Source organism: Brachyistius frenatus, unplaced genomic scaffold (assembly GCF_029030835.1).
Source record: "Brachyistius frenatus isolate BFR_SWC_R1_liver_20210118 unplaced genomic scaffold, ASM2903083v1 Contig_190, whole genome shotgun sequence".
NCBI lineage: Eukaryota > Metazoa > Chordata > Actinopteri > Embiotocidae > Brachyistius > Brachyistius frenatus.
This window is the reverse complement of record NW_027210789.1, coordinates 551,911-567,668: the sequence shown is the minus strand read 5'-3', so window position 1 is coordinate 567,668 and position 15,758 is coordinate 551,911. Positions and strand designations below refer to the sequence as shown.

The 15,758-nt window shown below is 40.0% G+C and overlaps 1 protein-coding gene across 4 annotated transcripts in view; it reads left to right on the top strand.

The window, feature by feature from the left end:
• The window catches only part of tnr (tenascin R (restrictin, janusin)), a 157,943-nt gene that overhangs the window by 83,975 nt on the left and 58,210 nt on the right, over window positions 1-15,758 (top strand). For all 4 annotated transcript variants that reach the window (XM_069718325.1, XM_069718326.1, XM_069718324.1 and 1 more), the window contains 5 exons: window positions 7,942-8,062; window positions 9,310-9,532; window positions 9,681-9,781; window positions 10,746-10,908; window positions 11,670-12,146. In XM_069718325.1, coding sequence (XP_069574426.1) covers window positions 7,979-8,062; window positions 9,310-9,532; window positions 9,681-9,781; window positions 10,746-10,908; window positions 11,670-12,146 — 1,048 coding nt within the window. In that variant the 5' untranslated portion in view covers window positions 7,942-7,978. The remainder of the gene's footprint in view (window positions 1-7,941; window positions 8,063-9,309; window positions 9,533-9,680; window positions 9,782-10,745; window positions 10,909-11,669; window positions 12,147-15,758) is intronic.

Sequence of the window (15,758 nt, the reverse complement as noted above, 5' to 3'; positions counted from 1 at the left end):
TATTTATGCAGCGCCTCAGATGGAGCTCTGCCAGGTGTAAATGCAGTCAGTACAGCGCGTTTTGAGAGAAAGCCCCTCGGGAACAGAAACGTCACGACCCATTGTGAATTGTGTGATCCACTCAGCTTCACTGAAGAGCTGCAAGCACAATACACTCCCACAAGTCATGGCTCCTTTCACTCATCTGTGCAGAGGGAATCATAATGGATGGGGGAGGGAGGGAGGAGTGCTCAGAGCAGCTGTTAATACTGTTGTGGTAATAACAACCTGTCATCTTTTTGTTGCTTCCTACGAAGGACTCATGAAAGACAACTTTTCACACCTCCAATGAAAACTAAGAAGAAGCTGTACAGCAGCAAGGGGCCCCTTCTTTCCGCATGACAAAAACAGATGAAAGTACTAAATTTTTTTCTGAAAACAGATCTAATCCAGAGCGTTCATAAAACAGTATTACTTTTACAAACATGCTATCACTTCTTTTCCAGGCAGCAGAAGTAATGTCTGACATACTGAGCAACAAAATGTTTGCGCTGTATTTATGTGATACGGTCTAAATCAGTCTTGTGGAACAGGCTTTAAATTAAAGTGCTAGCTTTAAGTTTCTTAGATATTCTGTATTCATTGATGTGTTTGGCATACCTTTTATTTTACTGTTCTTGGGACCCTCAACTTTCTTCTTATAGCTGTATTCTTCATAAAGTCTGAACTAAACTGAATTCAAAGGAAAATATATTCCACATTTGTCGTATTGCCGTCTCCCATGAAAAGCAAAAATCCAATAAGGAATTAATCCTAAAAAAGTGCTGACTCTGCAGCCAAATAATTATACACCTGATTCCTCCATATCGTAGTGTTACATTGTTGTCCCAGAACTCAAAGAACACATCAGTCAGCCTCAAGATTGCAGTGGGTGACAAGTTGCTTTCCTGTGTTGAACGTAATCACTGCAGTTAATTTTGAGCTGAAACCCACAAATAGTAAATCCTCACTCGTGAGGTAAATGTGTATTAATCTGTGGGCGGAAACAGAACCCCCAAAAATGTGCTTTTTACTCCTATTTGCAAAAGTAATACAGGCAAAAAACTACAAGTGAAAATTTATACGTTCAACGCATTGTCAGGATTTACATGATCAGTAGGAAACAATGGTTTGAGCCTCAGAGGCAGAGAAGTTTGGAAAATCTGAACTATTGAATGATCGATTCGTTGTTGTTCTTCTAAAAAAAAAAAAAGTAAAATTGCCAGCCTTTTCTTTTCTTCACACATTCAATATAAAATACAGTCTTGAATTGAATAAAAATGTTTTTAAAAGTAAAAAAAAAAAAAAGCTGCCTGTTAGATGAAAAGAAGTCACCGCTTTCAAATGCAGATCAAAGCTATCCTGATAGCCGCATTACACTAAGTGACTGCCACGATAGCCACATCTGGATAAAGTGAGAATAACAAAAAAATACAAAAACTATTTTCTCCTGCTTGACAGCCATACAGAGTATGTAAACTCACTCGTTAACTGAAGCTGAGAGCTCTTCAAAACAGTGAATAATGTGAATACTGAGCATTTAAAGTATACAGACTGGGTAAACATGCTCGACTTAAAGACTACAAATCAGCAAAATGTGTGATCTAAGCAGAGTTGCCGTTGTTGCCAGATGAGAGATTCCGTGTATAAATATATATTGAATAAAGTGACAGTGAAATTATGCAGTCAGTTGCACCGTTGTTGTCTTAAAAAAAAAAAACGTCGAGGAAGGAGAGACAAAAGTAAGAAAAAGACAGCTCACTGAGTCATCTCAGGATGATTCAAGGAACATGACAGTGACATTCATTGTGGAAAATTTGTGGATGAAAAATCAGATTCAGCAATGACATACAGAAACCTGATAAACCATGGATTCACATTAAAAAAAAGATAATCTACAACACCATGGAAATGAACACGTCTGAGGTACAGCCAGGTCCTATTCACTACAGGATCTGTTTTTTTCACTACACACATAGTGTTTACACAGTCTTTATCAAGGCCAACATATAATCTGCAAAAAGGGTAAGTAAGCTTTTAATTCAGAATCCAGTCATAAGCATGAGCACCGGTTGATAAAGCCACAAAGCAGCATTAAACCTTTTACAATGTGAGCTTTTGACCCAGTGTCTGCAAACATGAATTGCATTAATCCGTATGCAAAATGAAATTTGCTTTTTACATCACACTCTTCATCTCCTCACACTCAAGTGCAGAAGACATCCATGGTGAGTTACCATGACACCAAAAAAGGGAAGAGTTTCAAAAATGATGGCCCACTGTTGCATCACAAAAGCAGCTCTGTATGTTATAGGCGTTGCAATGTTTTTCAATCAACAGGGCACACTGTGGCATAGCCGAGTTCATCAATGACATCCTTTTTAACCTCGGCAGAGCCAGTGTCCATGAAGAAGGACAAGAGAACATACTTCTTTTTCAGAAAATCTGAGTTTCTGGTTTTCATCTATGTTGTTAGCTTCGCCTTTGTTAGCCAGCAGGAGCAGCTGACAATCCTCATATTAGATCCTAAATGCTCCAACCTGTACTGAAAAAAGAGAGGTCGGTCTCACAAGTGGCAGTCCTCTATTGACATAGCCAAGTTGATAGCAAACTACCTAACTAGTTACCCTAGTTATCTACACTTTAACTGCCAGACTGCTACAGCAAGACTGCAATGCAAACTTTTGGACATGTATCACACATGTACAAATAGACACCAGTGTTCCTTAGAAGTTACTTGTGGTGGTGGGTGGCGGCCCATGACCACGCAGAGACTCATGCAACTTAGTGGGGGAGAGTGTAACCCGGATAATTTTATTTAGCTACTATATACAGATGCCACCTAAATGCCTCACACATACACTATCAGTAGACACTAGCAAAGTGGCTGTACACAGAGAAGCTCCAGTCCCCACTCAGTTGAAACGGTGTACGTAACTTGTGTGTGGCCAAAATAGTTTGATAAAAGTAAAATAAGGTTCACTACTATAACATTTGACTCAGTTGAAATGCAACGTTTCCCTTAAAATTGGATCCCCTGCCCCCAGAAAAAAACCAAAAGACTTGGTCAAAACCTAATATACTGTATGATTGAAACACGTATGAAACGCTGGAGCGCTTTTAATTGGAAATGAAGGTTTTTAATTTAAAACAGATACAGGAAGTCACGGCATTGGGCCAACTAACGATGTAACTTTGATCTGTCACTCATTCAGTGACAGACATTTGCACTTCTCTGTTGTAGTCCTGAAATAAGCAATTGAAATGAAGAAAACTCTTGCTTGAGTTGACAACTACACTTGTGATCTTATTGTTAATGCAATAAAAGCGAACAAGATTGATTTATTAATGGAAAGACGTTGACCCCAAACGTCCAAATTTGTTGCGATAGTTGAAAGCAAGCAGCGAGCAGAAATTGTCCACCAGTTAATTGATCACGAATGTCATTGTTGGACAGTCAATGAGTGGGGAACAGAGGGCATTTACACGGTTCAACTGAGCTCAGTAGCAACAAATAGGTTCACCCATTACAAACACTATCAGATGAGTTACGATCAAACAACACATTCAGGAGCTGAAAGGAAGAGTATAATGTTTATGATTTAAATCAAGTTATCTAGAAGAACGTAGGGCTACAGTACATGAAACGGGTTGATGAAATTTGGATGAGGCAACTTATTTCTTATAATCCTTAAACAAATTATATTTAATATTTGTCTTGGCAAGGTCAGCTATAACATCTTCTTATCAGTTGTTCTACTGGCAACAGTTGGTATGGTGCAGGAGCCTGTGCTGAAATGTGGGACAGAATTTGCTTTAAATTTGAATCCAATAATGTATCATTAAAACATCTTTTCAGTACCTTAGCCATCCATTCATTGTTGGACATTGTAAATATCATTACAGAATAAACATCATATTCTTTTTATTATTTGACCTCAATTCTTCCATTTTCTATATAAACAAGATGCAGCTATTTGTCATTTTTTTCCCCCTGGCATCTAGATAGAGATTCATTATGTACTATATATGATCAAAGGACCCCATCTGTCAAAAAAAATTGATTAGTTTCTCAGTGTAATTACTGTCTGCAATTTTAGATTCAATTCTCTTTTTATATCGAATTGCCTGCCCGTAAACCATATTGTGGATGAAAGAGAAAGATAGTCAAAGATTCAAGACAAAAAAAATTAAAAGGCCACCTGAGAGAGAAACTTAATGTAACACAAATGAAAAAAGTTAGAAAGACAAGATTAAAGTGATTGTCTTTTTTCCATCAAACTTTTAAGCATGCCGTTTTTGTGACCTCTTTGGTGTCGGCTGAATATTTTAGCTTTTCCGTGTGACATTGCACAAAATGCCCTGATGGTTTTTATTATAATTGGAACAGGCAGTTTCATTTCTGCCTGGCAGGGGGCGAACTCAAGAAACTCAAGAAAATCACCAGGTAACACATATTTTGACAGCATTGTTTCAGAGCATTCTCAATCATTAAATTCCTATTTTCCTGCATGGACAGAATATTTAGCTGTGAAGAAATGGGAGATAGGAACGTACATACACATGCAGGCATAGTTTGCTGTGCAGCTAAATAAATCCACAATGGGTTTTTTTTGTGCTTACGCCTTTAGAAAGTATCTCTAGATTAAGGGGCTGCATGCTGACAGATTTAATTACCATCGATGCAGGTGGACTATTATTAAAGTTGAAGACTAAAAACACTAGATACATGAAACAGAGTGTGTGGTTTTATGTTGGTAAATGTGATACTGTGTATTTTCCCCTGTATAGGTGTGGCTCTGACTGTATTATGTGAGAGTACTGTGGATTTGAAAGCGTGTATATCAGTGCACTTGGTTTTGTGTTGGCTCTTGTGTTCAACCACGTGCATGCATTCTCTCCCCTGGAAAAAAAAAAGTGAGTAAATTAAGCCGGTTTTTCGTGCCTGGAGCAAGTTGATTGTCTTCACGTTGAATGAGTGGGTCCGTCCTTAATTGAGCCTGCATGAAAAACCTTGTCTCGTTGTGCGTGGTTATGCTCGTGGGCATCTGCCTGCACCACGACCCAACATATCATCTTGTGACTTTGAACCACTTTCAAACTTTTATCACTGCCAGTGTAACACTATATATAGGATTGCTATTTGCCTTGAAGGAAGACACTTTGCATGCATACTAGACCTTTATCTCTTTCGTCTATAGTGAGATAAAAAGGTTGCGTGACACTTTTATCTCATGATATGTCTATTTTTACTTCAGTTTCTTTTTCATAGAAAAGAAGTCTAAAATGGAAAAAAAAAATAAAAAAATTGAGCATTGTATGGCTGATACAATTATGTGCTTTAAGCTTTTAGCAGATTTATTTATTTCCACAAGAGTTGGGGAAAAAGATCAATACAACATTGTATCATGAAATTTTATGTAGCAATTATGTATTGATGCACTGCTGCCACGTATCCATATTTTATTCAACATGCAAATGAAGTGAGAAGAACTGACAGGAAAATGTTGCCTTCTTCAGACTTCTAGCACGAATCCATTTTTTTTTGTCATATCTTTTGATTAGATTTTTTTAAAGTCTAGGCAACGGTAAACCACATGACCCCTGTGAATTTGTCTCAGCAGAGTAAAGCCAAAAGCCTAATTATCACTCGTTGATATGTCTTAGTCAAACTGCTTTACAGATCTGTAATTTATGGGAAATTTTCAGATAAATTCTGAGATGTCTCCTGATAAGAAGCATGTCATTTTGTACTCACCGTCAGCAGTCTAAATAGAGAGTCCAATTAATTCAAATCAGTAGCTACCATTACTTTTAGCATCTTTTAGTTGGTGGCCAGAAGGTCAGACAAACATCGAAAATGTGAAATTTGTTGACAGGTAAGCCCGCAATTTAACATGCATGTACACAGAAAATGAGATCTCCAAATATGAACGAATATCTACGTTAGTTTAATACAACTTCTCAGGAAACTAAGAAATATTTTGAAAATTTAAAGCCCATGAAGATTATCTCTGTCAAAAATGTTTTTTTTTTATGTCAACCTGAAAACACATCAATTAATATATTGTCAATGGATTTTTATCTGCATCAGTTATTCAGTACTAATCTGTCTTAACTATAAAACAAAGGGTCAGGGTAACAAACGCTTTCGAGAGCTGCTCTCTGTTAAACTCTTTACCGGAAGCGAATGAAACATCTATGTCATGCCATTTGTCATCATCACATCCCTTAAGCATGCATCCGCCATCTAGTGAAGCTAGCCAAGGGAACACTGCTTTAGCTAATGCCTGTGAACAGGATGGTTCCAGTTGGCTTTCTTCATTTCACTCCTTCATCATCCTCATGCTTCTCATTTGTTCGGTGAATTCACCAGTTCAATGGCTCCTGTCGTGTCGGGCAGCGGCTGCACGCTTGAGGGGAGGTTTCACAGGAGAACGTTTTCCATCTTTTTGGCATAGAGCGAATGACATTGGTTGGGAGTCGATTCCAGCAAGGCCAAAGTCATTTTTAAAAGTATTAGAAGCACTGTCTGAAGCGAGGCGTGCTGTAGATTGTAACATATGACCAGCTATCTTTCTCCTGGGTCTTTCATGATATACTGTATGTGTCAACATTCTTTATTTGAAGGTTTCTTTTCACCATATGCACACACAAAGGTTTTTTATCATGAAATGAAGGATGTGCTGAGCATAGGCGACGCAGATCTTGAAAAGTGTCCGTGTGAGGAATCTGCAGTTTGTAAGCAGGAAGTCTGAGACACTGCGTATGCATTAACTTTATAAAAAAAATATTTCATTTTCCCCGAATGAAGCAACCGTAAAAAGATACGGGGCTCTCGCACACTGGGAGTCTCTCTGTTTCTCATTGATGTGCAAATACAGTAATGTTTCAACATTTCCACCCTAAATGATCAAAAAAAAGCCAGAGCCAGTTAGGTGCGATAAGAAGACTTCCATCTGTCTCTCACAAAAGGTGTCAGCTGAGAGCAATAGTTTGCTTCACCAACATGAGATGCATTGCTGTGATAAAAGAGATTCCTGACTACAAGCTTATCTGTGGATTTTTTTTTTTTTTTTAACTCTTTCTGCCCACACATGCAGAGACACAAACATGTTCAAACTCCAGGGAATTGTGCTTAAAATTACTGCAAAGCACATTCGAACACACACAACAAGCTACTTACATGATAAAAAAAAACAAAAAACTTCTGCAGCTTAAGTAAAATGTCTGAAAATTCAAAATACTCACTTTAAAGTTAAACTCCAGTGCTGCAATGCTCATGTCTGCGCTGGTATGTGACAGCCTGCTCGAAGCTTTCACATCAGTTTTTCTTCTGCAGGCTTTTATTTCAGCGTCCCCATTCTCGCTTCCCTACTCAATGGAGAGGGGATTACAGCAGCATCACTCAAACCATGTCTCTGCTGAAATCCATCTATCAACCCTCTCCCTGAGCAATATTTCTGTATTGCTCCCAAGTGGGAAGATCAAATATTTGGTATTGCAAAGTGAAATCCATTCATAGGTTCTTAGCCAGCTACATAATCCCTGGAAGAGTTTATTTTTCCTACTGAAGCCAATTATTTTACATCAGATCAAAGACATTTATTTATCATTTCCAGAGGATAAGATGACTCCAGTGTAACTCCCTGTGCACGCACACACACACACACACACACACACACACACACACACACACACACACACACACACACACACACACACACACACACACACACACACACACACACACACACACACACACACACACAGAGCAGACACAGACATTGATGTGCATTCATGTTTTCCATGCCAGCACAGTAACAAAGTACTGAAACCTATTCATGTACAGACACCTGTGTGCCATTTACACTTCTTTTTTCCCTAAAATTTCATTTATACTAACTTTCCACTGCTTCACAGGTGCGAGTGGACAGGAGTGTTGAGGTTTGTTCCCAGCATGCTACTGGCACTGCGGCATCACCGGGGCACTGTGCCCACAGCAAGCTGGATCCTGGCTTTTGCTCTGTTTCTTACTCTACAGGTAAAATTGTTCAGACTAAATAGCCTGTCCACTTGTTTTGTCTTGCTGAGTAGCTCTGTCTGGGGCTTTTTTTTTTTTTTTCTTATTCATTATTTATTTCCAAGTCACTATTTTTGGCAGCCATGTTAATCACTTGACTCTTGGCACAAATTCACTGAAATTCTATGTGGGGTAGTTTGAGTATTAAAGAGAAGTAATGATTGAAAACGCCAGCATGTGTTCTCTTTGTCTTTAATATTTCATCTTCGTTTGTTCTATCTCTTCGAGAAAGTAGGCCGTTTTTATAGCTAGCTAACTGAGCTAATGATCTCTCCACAAGTTGGTGGCGTCTCCAAATTTCCATCCGACTCTTTCGTCATCTTAAATATGCACTCAACAACTACTAGATGGCAACATGGACTTGTTTAAAGTAATCTATTCTTAAACAGTTGTTGACGCCTAGCCAAGGCAGAGCCGTGACATTGACACACCGTCCTCTAGTGGACTGCTGGGTGTATTACATGCACACCTGGTTACTAAAGGACTTAGGCCAAAGTTGAATGTTCAGGCAAACATCATAATCCTTTTACCTACTGATGATCCGTGTAGGACATGAAAATGAAGAAACAGCAGTGTGACTGTGAGGTATATGATGAGGAATATCAATATTGAATAAAAATAAATACATCCTCCATATATCATTTATACTACATACTGCACATTGCTTTGACACATGGAGACATCTTGACAGCTCTGCCATACTAAATTATGGATCTATGACTCTCCTCCACTGAGAGTTTGTTTAGCGAGCAATCAGTTGCGGACAGTTAGCACTCATAATTTGTACTAATAACTCTGTCATCACTAATCAAACATTTTTAACAAATTACAAAATACATATCCAGTAAGATGTTGTAAATACTGTAACCGCTCAGCTTATCGAGTAGAGTTTAGACAGTGGCTGTATTTTCTTCTCATCATTCTTTTCTCCTTCAAATATTACTTGATTGTTTAATATTTGAAAATACTGAACTGCCTTTTTGGAATTGACCCACATTTCTAATGTGATAATTGTGTTGTCAGTGTTGCAGCCAGTAAGAAAATACTTATGTATATTAGTGTCATCTTGTTTGGTGTCCCCCTGGGTTCTCACCTTGGTGTTCACTCCATCATTGTTTAAACACAAGATATGAATGACAAAACGACTGGAAACCCATAAGTCCAAACCACGTGCACTGTTTAATGTTTGATATTGTCTCTCGCTCTAGGGTGCCACTCATGCTGCTCCATCAGGAGACAACAAACTGGTTCGTACCACCAGAGTGAGGAGGCAGACCCCAGAGGGGGATCAGCCCCCCTCTGATTCCTTAGCCAACCAGACCCTGCGGGAGCAACCGGTGGTCTTTAACCACGTCTACAACATCAATGTACCCTTGGAGTCTCTGTGCTCCGTTGACCTGGACACCTCCGCACCGCCCGCCCCGGGTGACGGTGAGGGCTCTTCTGATCGATTGACTGTTTGGGTTGAAACTCAGAGCAGCTGTCTTATGTGTTGTCCTCAAGCAACCTTTTGTACACACAGACACACACACACAAACATGCTGTCAATCTTTTTAAACTTGCTTTTTTCATTTCATAGATTCTCGTGCTGAGTTGGGGTCCAGACCCTCCATGGAGGGTCCGATGGATCCAAACGGACCAACAGAATACACTGAGCAGACGCTGGATGCTGACAGCCAGGTGGGTGTTTAGCTTAGTAAAGCTTTGAGGCAGGTAAAGTATTTAGGATGATACATCTCAAGTGAGATGTGAAGAGACCGTTTTCTAAGTGATAAGAAAAATTGACCCACAGGACAAAGACATGATTCTAAAGAACAACATCTGTTTTAATGTTTATTTATGAGATTTATGATTTTTTTAATTTTTTTTAAAGATTTATTTAGAATCAATTGACATATAATATCCATAGACTTGAAAGGGGGCTGCACAAACTCTGCCGACTCATCCTTCCTTCAGGTTTACAGCGCTTAAAGCTAGTTTCAGCTGATTGTCTCGCTGTTCAGACAGTAACGGTACTTTTTAGGTTTATTCTTTCCTAGCTGTGATTTCAGCTGCAACAGGCAACTGCTTTCAGAAAAAAAAAAAGCCCTAAAACCCCCCCGTCTACCCGCTCAGCATCAAACAGCGGACACGCTAAAACATTTAGCAGCTAAAGAGACAAATAGTTCCCTTAGGAGAACAAAAACAACTAAAAGAGTGTGAATCACGGACTGTGCTTTATAAGGTGGCTGTAAAACTGACTTCAAATGAATGCTAATGTTACTCCCATACCTGCTGGATGTGTAAATAAGCTGTTAATTAGCTTAAGTGGTGATGTTTGTCATTGGATATGTTTAGGATGTTGAACTGTCACATTTTCCATCAACAAAATGTTTAGCGAAATGAGCCACTTTCCTTCCAGTCTTCACATGTGATGCCTCATGACCTTGTTCATAGGCACCTGCAGTGTTTTTTTTAACCTTGAAAACTGACAGTGACTTAAGTTAGCCCTGAGAGACTAAACTCAAGATAGATTTTAGTATCACTTTAAGAGTATTAAGCGCACTATGACCTGTAATTGCATAATTATTATCCTTAATTATTTTAATGAATGCGCTAAGCTGCCAAAATTCACTTCCTAACTAAACTGTGCTCTTTCGTTCAGGTAACATTCACTCACCGCATCAACATCCCGAAAGCAGCATGCGGTTGTCAATCGACAGCCACAGTCCAGCAGCTTGCCACCAGGGTGGAGATGCTGGAGAGAGAGGTTTCCCTGCTCAGAGCTCAGTGTGGATCTGGCTGCTGTGGGGAGAGCTCAGCCATGGGTGAGTGATGTTTAACACTGACAACAAAGTATACAGATGAAGTTGGAGGATGTAGTTTTTGTTTATATAAGACTCTTTACCTGCAGTATTTGCACAAAAAGTTCTTGTTATTGAACATGTGACAAGCTTTTGGAAGCAAAGATATGAGAAACCGCAAGAAAAACATTCAGGGGAGGCTGTTTTAGACGTGGCAAGAAGAAGAAGAAAAAAAATGTACTATGAGTAAACCAGGCAGAAAAAAAAGGAGACAGACGGCAGCAGAATGTTGATGCTGGAGGGCAGCTTGTTGTTTTTTTTTCCTGCTGCACAGTGTCAGTCTAAAAGGTGTGGAGAAACCTTTGCTGCTGGCAAAGATTTTTGTTCACTATTGAGTTGGTGCTGCGATTATAATATGAGGGTGCTGGAATGGATAGTTACAGAAAATATTACAGTTAAAGGATCTGCTCCACTGACACGATCTGCCCATTCAAATATTTTCTAAAAAAGCTCAACAGACATTTCTAAAGATGTATGATCATCTCCAGCAGTCACGATCAGAATCAGAAGGTGAATGAAATGCTGAACTAAGGAGGTCAGTGGCAGGATGGAAAAGCAAAGCACAAAGTGAAACAGCTTTCATGGATGTTTTGACGATGGTTTCTCCCATCAAGGCTGATGACTGATGAATGGATGTTTAAAATACTCTCAATGTCTAACTTTTGGACATTGAAATAAGGCATCATTTTTCACGTAATAAACAGTTTTCATATCTTTCTTCCCAGGCCGCTTGGACTTTGTCCCAGGTTGCAGCGGCCACGGCAGCTTCAGCTTTGATATGTGTGGCTGCATCTGCGAGGAAGGCTGGACTGGCAAAAACTGCTCCGAGCCCCGGTGCCCAAATGACTGTTCCGGTCAGGGTGTGTGTGTCGAAGGGGAGTGTGTGTGCGACCGTGACTTTGGAGGTGACAACTGTTCAGAGCCGCGGTGCCCTTCAGACTGCTCAGGCCGTGGTTTGTGTATCGACGGGGAGTGTGTGTGCGAGGAGTCCTTCACGGGCGAAGACTGCATGGTTGGAAGGTGTCTCAATGACTGCTCGGACCAGGGGTTGTGTATCAACGGGACGTGCCAGTGCCGACCCGGATATGTGGGGGAGGACTGCTCACTGGTCTACTGTGCCAACAACTGCAGCAAGAAGGGAGTCTGCAAGGAGGGTTTCTGTGTCTGTCAGGATGGCTTCGCTGGAGATGACTGCAACTCTGGTAGGCTATTAATTTTTATCCTTCACTTCCCTTATCAGTTTGATGCTCTGAATGTGGCAAATACTAAAAGTAGTTTGTCAGACATTTGTGGATCAATCCCTTGAAGCAGAAACTCTCAGCCGAGATGTTGTCCTCCCTGAAGACTAGCTGTCAGTGTGACCAGGATCAAGTAACTCAGAGCAGAAATCCAACCTAAACAGATTTCAGAAAGACACTCTGTGACCCTCAGGCTGAATTCTTCAACAAGAAGCAGGTTTCTTATACAATCAGAGTTGAAGCGTTAGATTGAGAGCCTCCATCACTGATAATATTTACTTGTAATGTCTATGACTAGGGATGGGACGATTTCGGAACATTCGAATAGATGTTAGGATATAAAAAGTGTATCAGTATATGCGACTATCCTTCTTTCCCCTATTTTTACGGGCGCTTGGATGTAATGCGTTACTGCTGTCAGAAGGTGGCAGTAATGCGTCTAAAAGCTGTCTGTCGGCTGCCATTAAGCAACATAACAGGAAGAAGAACACGCTGTTACCAAGCTCAGAAGCTTTGCAGGTAAAACTATGCGGCGCTGTGAGATTAGATACCACAGTGCCAACAGCAGAAACATGTAGAGACGACTACGGCCGTCAAAAAGTTCTGTGTTGAACTCCTTCAAAAGTAAATGAAGATTAGGTGCAGTGCAAACTCTGCAGAGAAACCTTTATGAGGTCATTAGAGTCAAGCACCAAGAAGACAACGACACTGATCAATAATCAATGGCCAGACAAAGTGAATTTGATGTTGGATGTGCGGCGCAAGCAACGGCCCTCTTGTCAAGGATGGAACTAAAGACATTCTTCTTATCAGATTTGTCCAAGCTGACAGTTTTACAGGTTGGAAAGCATTTTCTAAACCCGAGTTAACAGCAAGTGAGTCTCTCCCTCTCTTTGTGTGTGCGCTTTTGGGGCGGTGGCGAATACTCGATTAATAATCTAATAGTTCAGAACAATTTTCAAATAGTATTTTTGCTTGAAATGCTCATCGCTACCAGTAAAACAAGGAGGAGAGTATAAGCTAGGTTATTTTCTCTAGCTAGAATTAACAGATGTCCTGTAAACACCTCACATGCATGGCTGCCCACAGAGAAGCATCAACACAATTAGTGTGAAAAGAGTGAAATAAGGTGTTCTAATGTAATGTTTAGCTAAGGTGAAACCCTGGTTTTGTCCAGCTATATGCCTCAGAGGGCTGAGAGTTTGCTACAGTCGTCCGATCTAATTTCTCAGCCATAATAAGGAGGTAATTATGAATGCAACCACCTTTAGTAGAGCTTGAATTTAGAGTAAATGTCACAGATCTAGACACAGCTCTCTGGCCCAACATTTTTAGTACGTGTGCAGCCCTGAAAAATAAACCCCTCTGTGCTTCAAATGCAGCTGGTGGGGTGCATGACTTGCTTGACAGCAGAAGGTGTAACAGCATTCATTTGTCAAAAGTCACATTCATCCGGGGAGAGAACTGTCACATTAACTGCAGCTGAGACAGTTTCTGAGCCACGCTTGCCTTTGTTCAAAGCCCAGCTCTCCACGCCAAAATATCAGATCCTACTCTGCCATTTCAGGCTCCTGTCAACAAAGTGACGGATGAGGACAGACAGAAGAGCAAGCGATAGAACGACGGGGACGTAAAATCATATTACTAAGGCTTATTCCTCCGTGCTGCCCTCCCATTTAATGTCTATACTCAGGGAGGGAGACCGAATTGCTTATTTCTTTGTAATTAGAGGCTAAAATAGCCAATGTTTGTAGGTGATAGTTTGCTGAATATAAAACGAAGCAGCTCGGTTACCAGAGACTTGCGGGGTGACATGCTAAAGTGTTTCATGTTATTATAAGCTGAATAAAGCTGCGTGTATTTTTGCTTCAATTACGGTGGCCTTTATTCTCCCATTATGAGACATAATGGAGGCTGCTGAATTTAAATGTGATGTTTCAGGTGTGGCGTTATAGCTTTACATAAAAATATATCAAAACAGAGATCAGCTTGTGGTGAGGAGTGACATTCAGTCGTTACAGCAGAGATATTGCAAAGTCATTACCATGAATTCTGAAGCGGTGACACTCTTGGTTTGTTGACATGTTGAGTGCGGCAGTGGTGACAATTTACATCTCGCACATACGTGTGGATACCAGCACTGCGACAGATTAACTGCTCAATTATTTGACTGATATTTGGCAGATATATGACACTCACCTCATCGCGCATCTGAACTGAAGCTGACAGCAATATGCAGGCAAAGAACATACACTATTTCTGAGTGGCTTTCAGAGCCAGCCTCAGCAGCAGGAGAACATAGTTTACTGTTATCATGCTGAAATTGTGTAGTTGCTTATGACAAAAGTCCTTCAATATCCTGAACTACTTTCTGACCATAAAAATAAATTAATTATCTTTTTTCATGTATCACAAAACTTCTATGACAGCATATTATTCTGTCATTTTTGCCATCTGAACATTTTTAGCTGCTTACCAACAGTGCAAGTTTACCAAAAAAAATATGAATAGCAAATAGTACGATGAGTACAACAAAAACAGCTCAGTAGAAAAGTTTAACCTTGAAACTTTAATTATAAACACTTTATTTCCCTCGGTCGCTCAAGACTACCGAACATGTCGGCTTTATCTCCAGCTGTATATAATAATTTTATGGACTTCTTATTGTGTTTCTTTATTCTAATAATATTATTTCTTCTGCGTTATTTTTGTGCTTTTATTCCATGTTTTGCTTGCTGAATATTGTCACTGCCATTTGTAAAATTCTCTCCTCATATCTTATTAAAAAGTACATAGTCTGCATTTTTATCATGCTTTATCACTCGTGCAGTCTCAAAGCGTTTTACAATTTGACTCCTGTTCACCCAGTCACACACACATTCTTTCACCAATGGCAGCAGAGCTAACATGCACGGTGCTCGCATGCCATCGGGAGCAACTTCTGACGAGAGTAATGTATTACCACCAGGTGCCATTTCAACATGAAATAAGGATGAACGATAGTCACATATACTAATCTATTTTTTATATTATAATGACTATTCAAATACAAATTGTTCCATCCCTAATGTGGGTATGTGGACTGGGGGTCAAACCAAAGACCTTTTGATTAGTGGGCAACCTGCTCTACCATCTGAGCCACAGCTGCCCCCGACTCTCATTGGATTGCTCTTTACTCAACGGCCTTCATGTGACCAAGCCTGTAGCTGAACTGGTAAACTGAAAATGATCAGAGAGAGCTGGTAGCCAGGTTCGTGATAACTGTGATCCAGGATAACTTATGTCAGGCTTTGTGAATCTGGGTAACAGTCCAATTACCTCGAACTTGGTTTATGATTTAGACCCCTGGTTGGTTTGCAGCTGGATTGAGTGCATTTCAAACTATAGACAAAATACAACAAATTAGGACTCCTCACTGTGGACCAGGAAAAGGAAAACTGGGGCAGAAATCCAGCCAAACTTTTGACCTTCACTTAAAGGGAGGAAACTGATAGATGACGATTAACAATCTGTATTATTCAAATGTCCTGTATCAAACAAACCCCAAAATATTATATTTCACGGCACAAGTTTCAG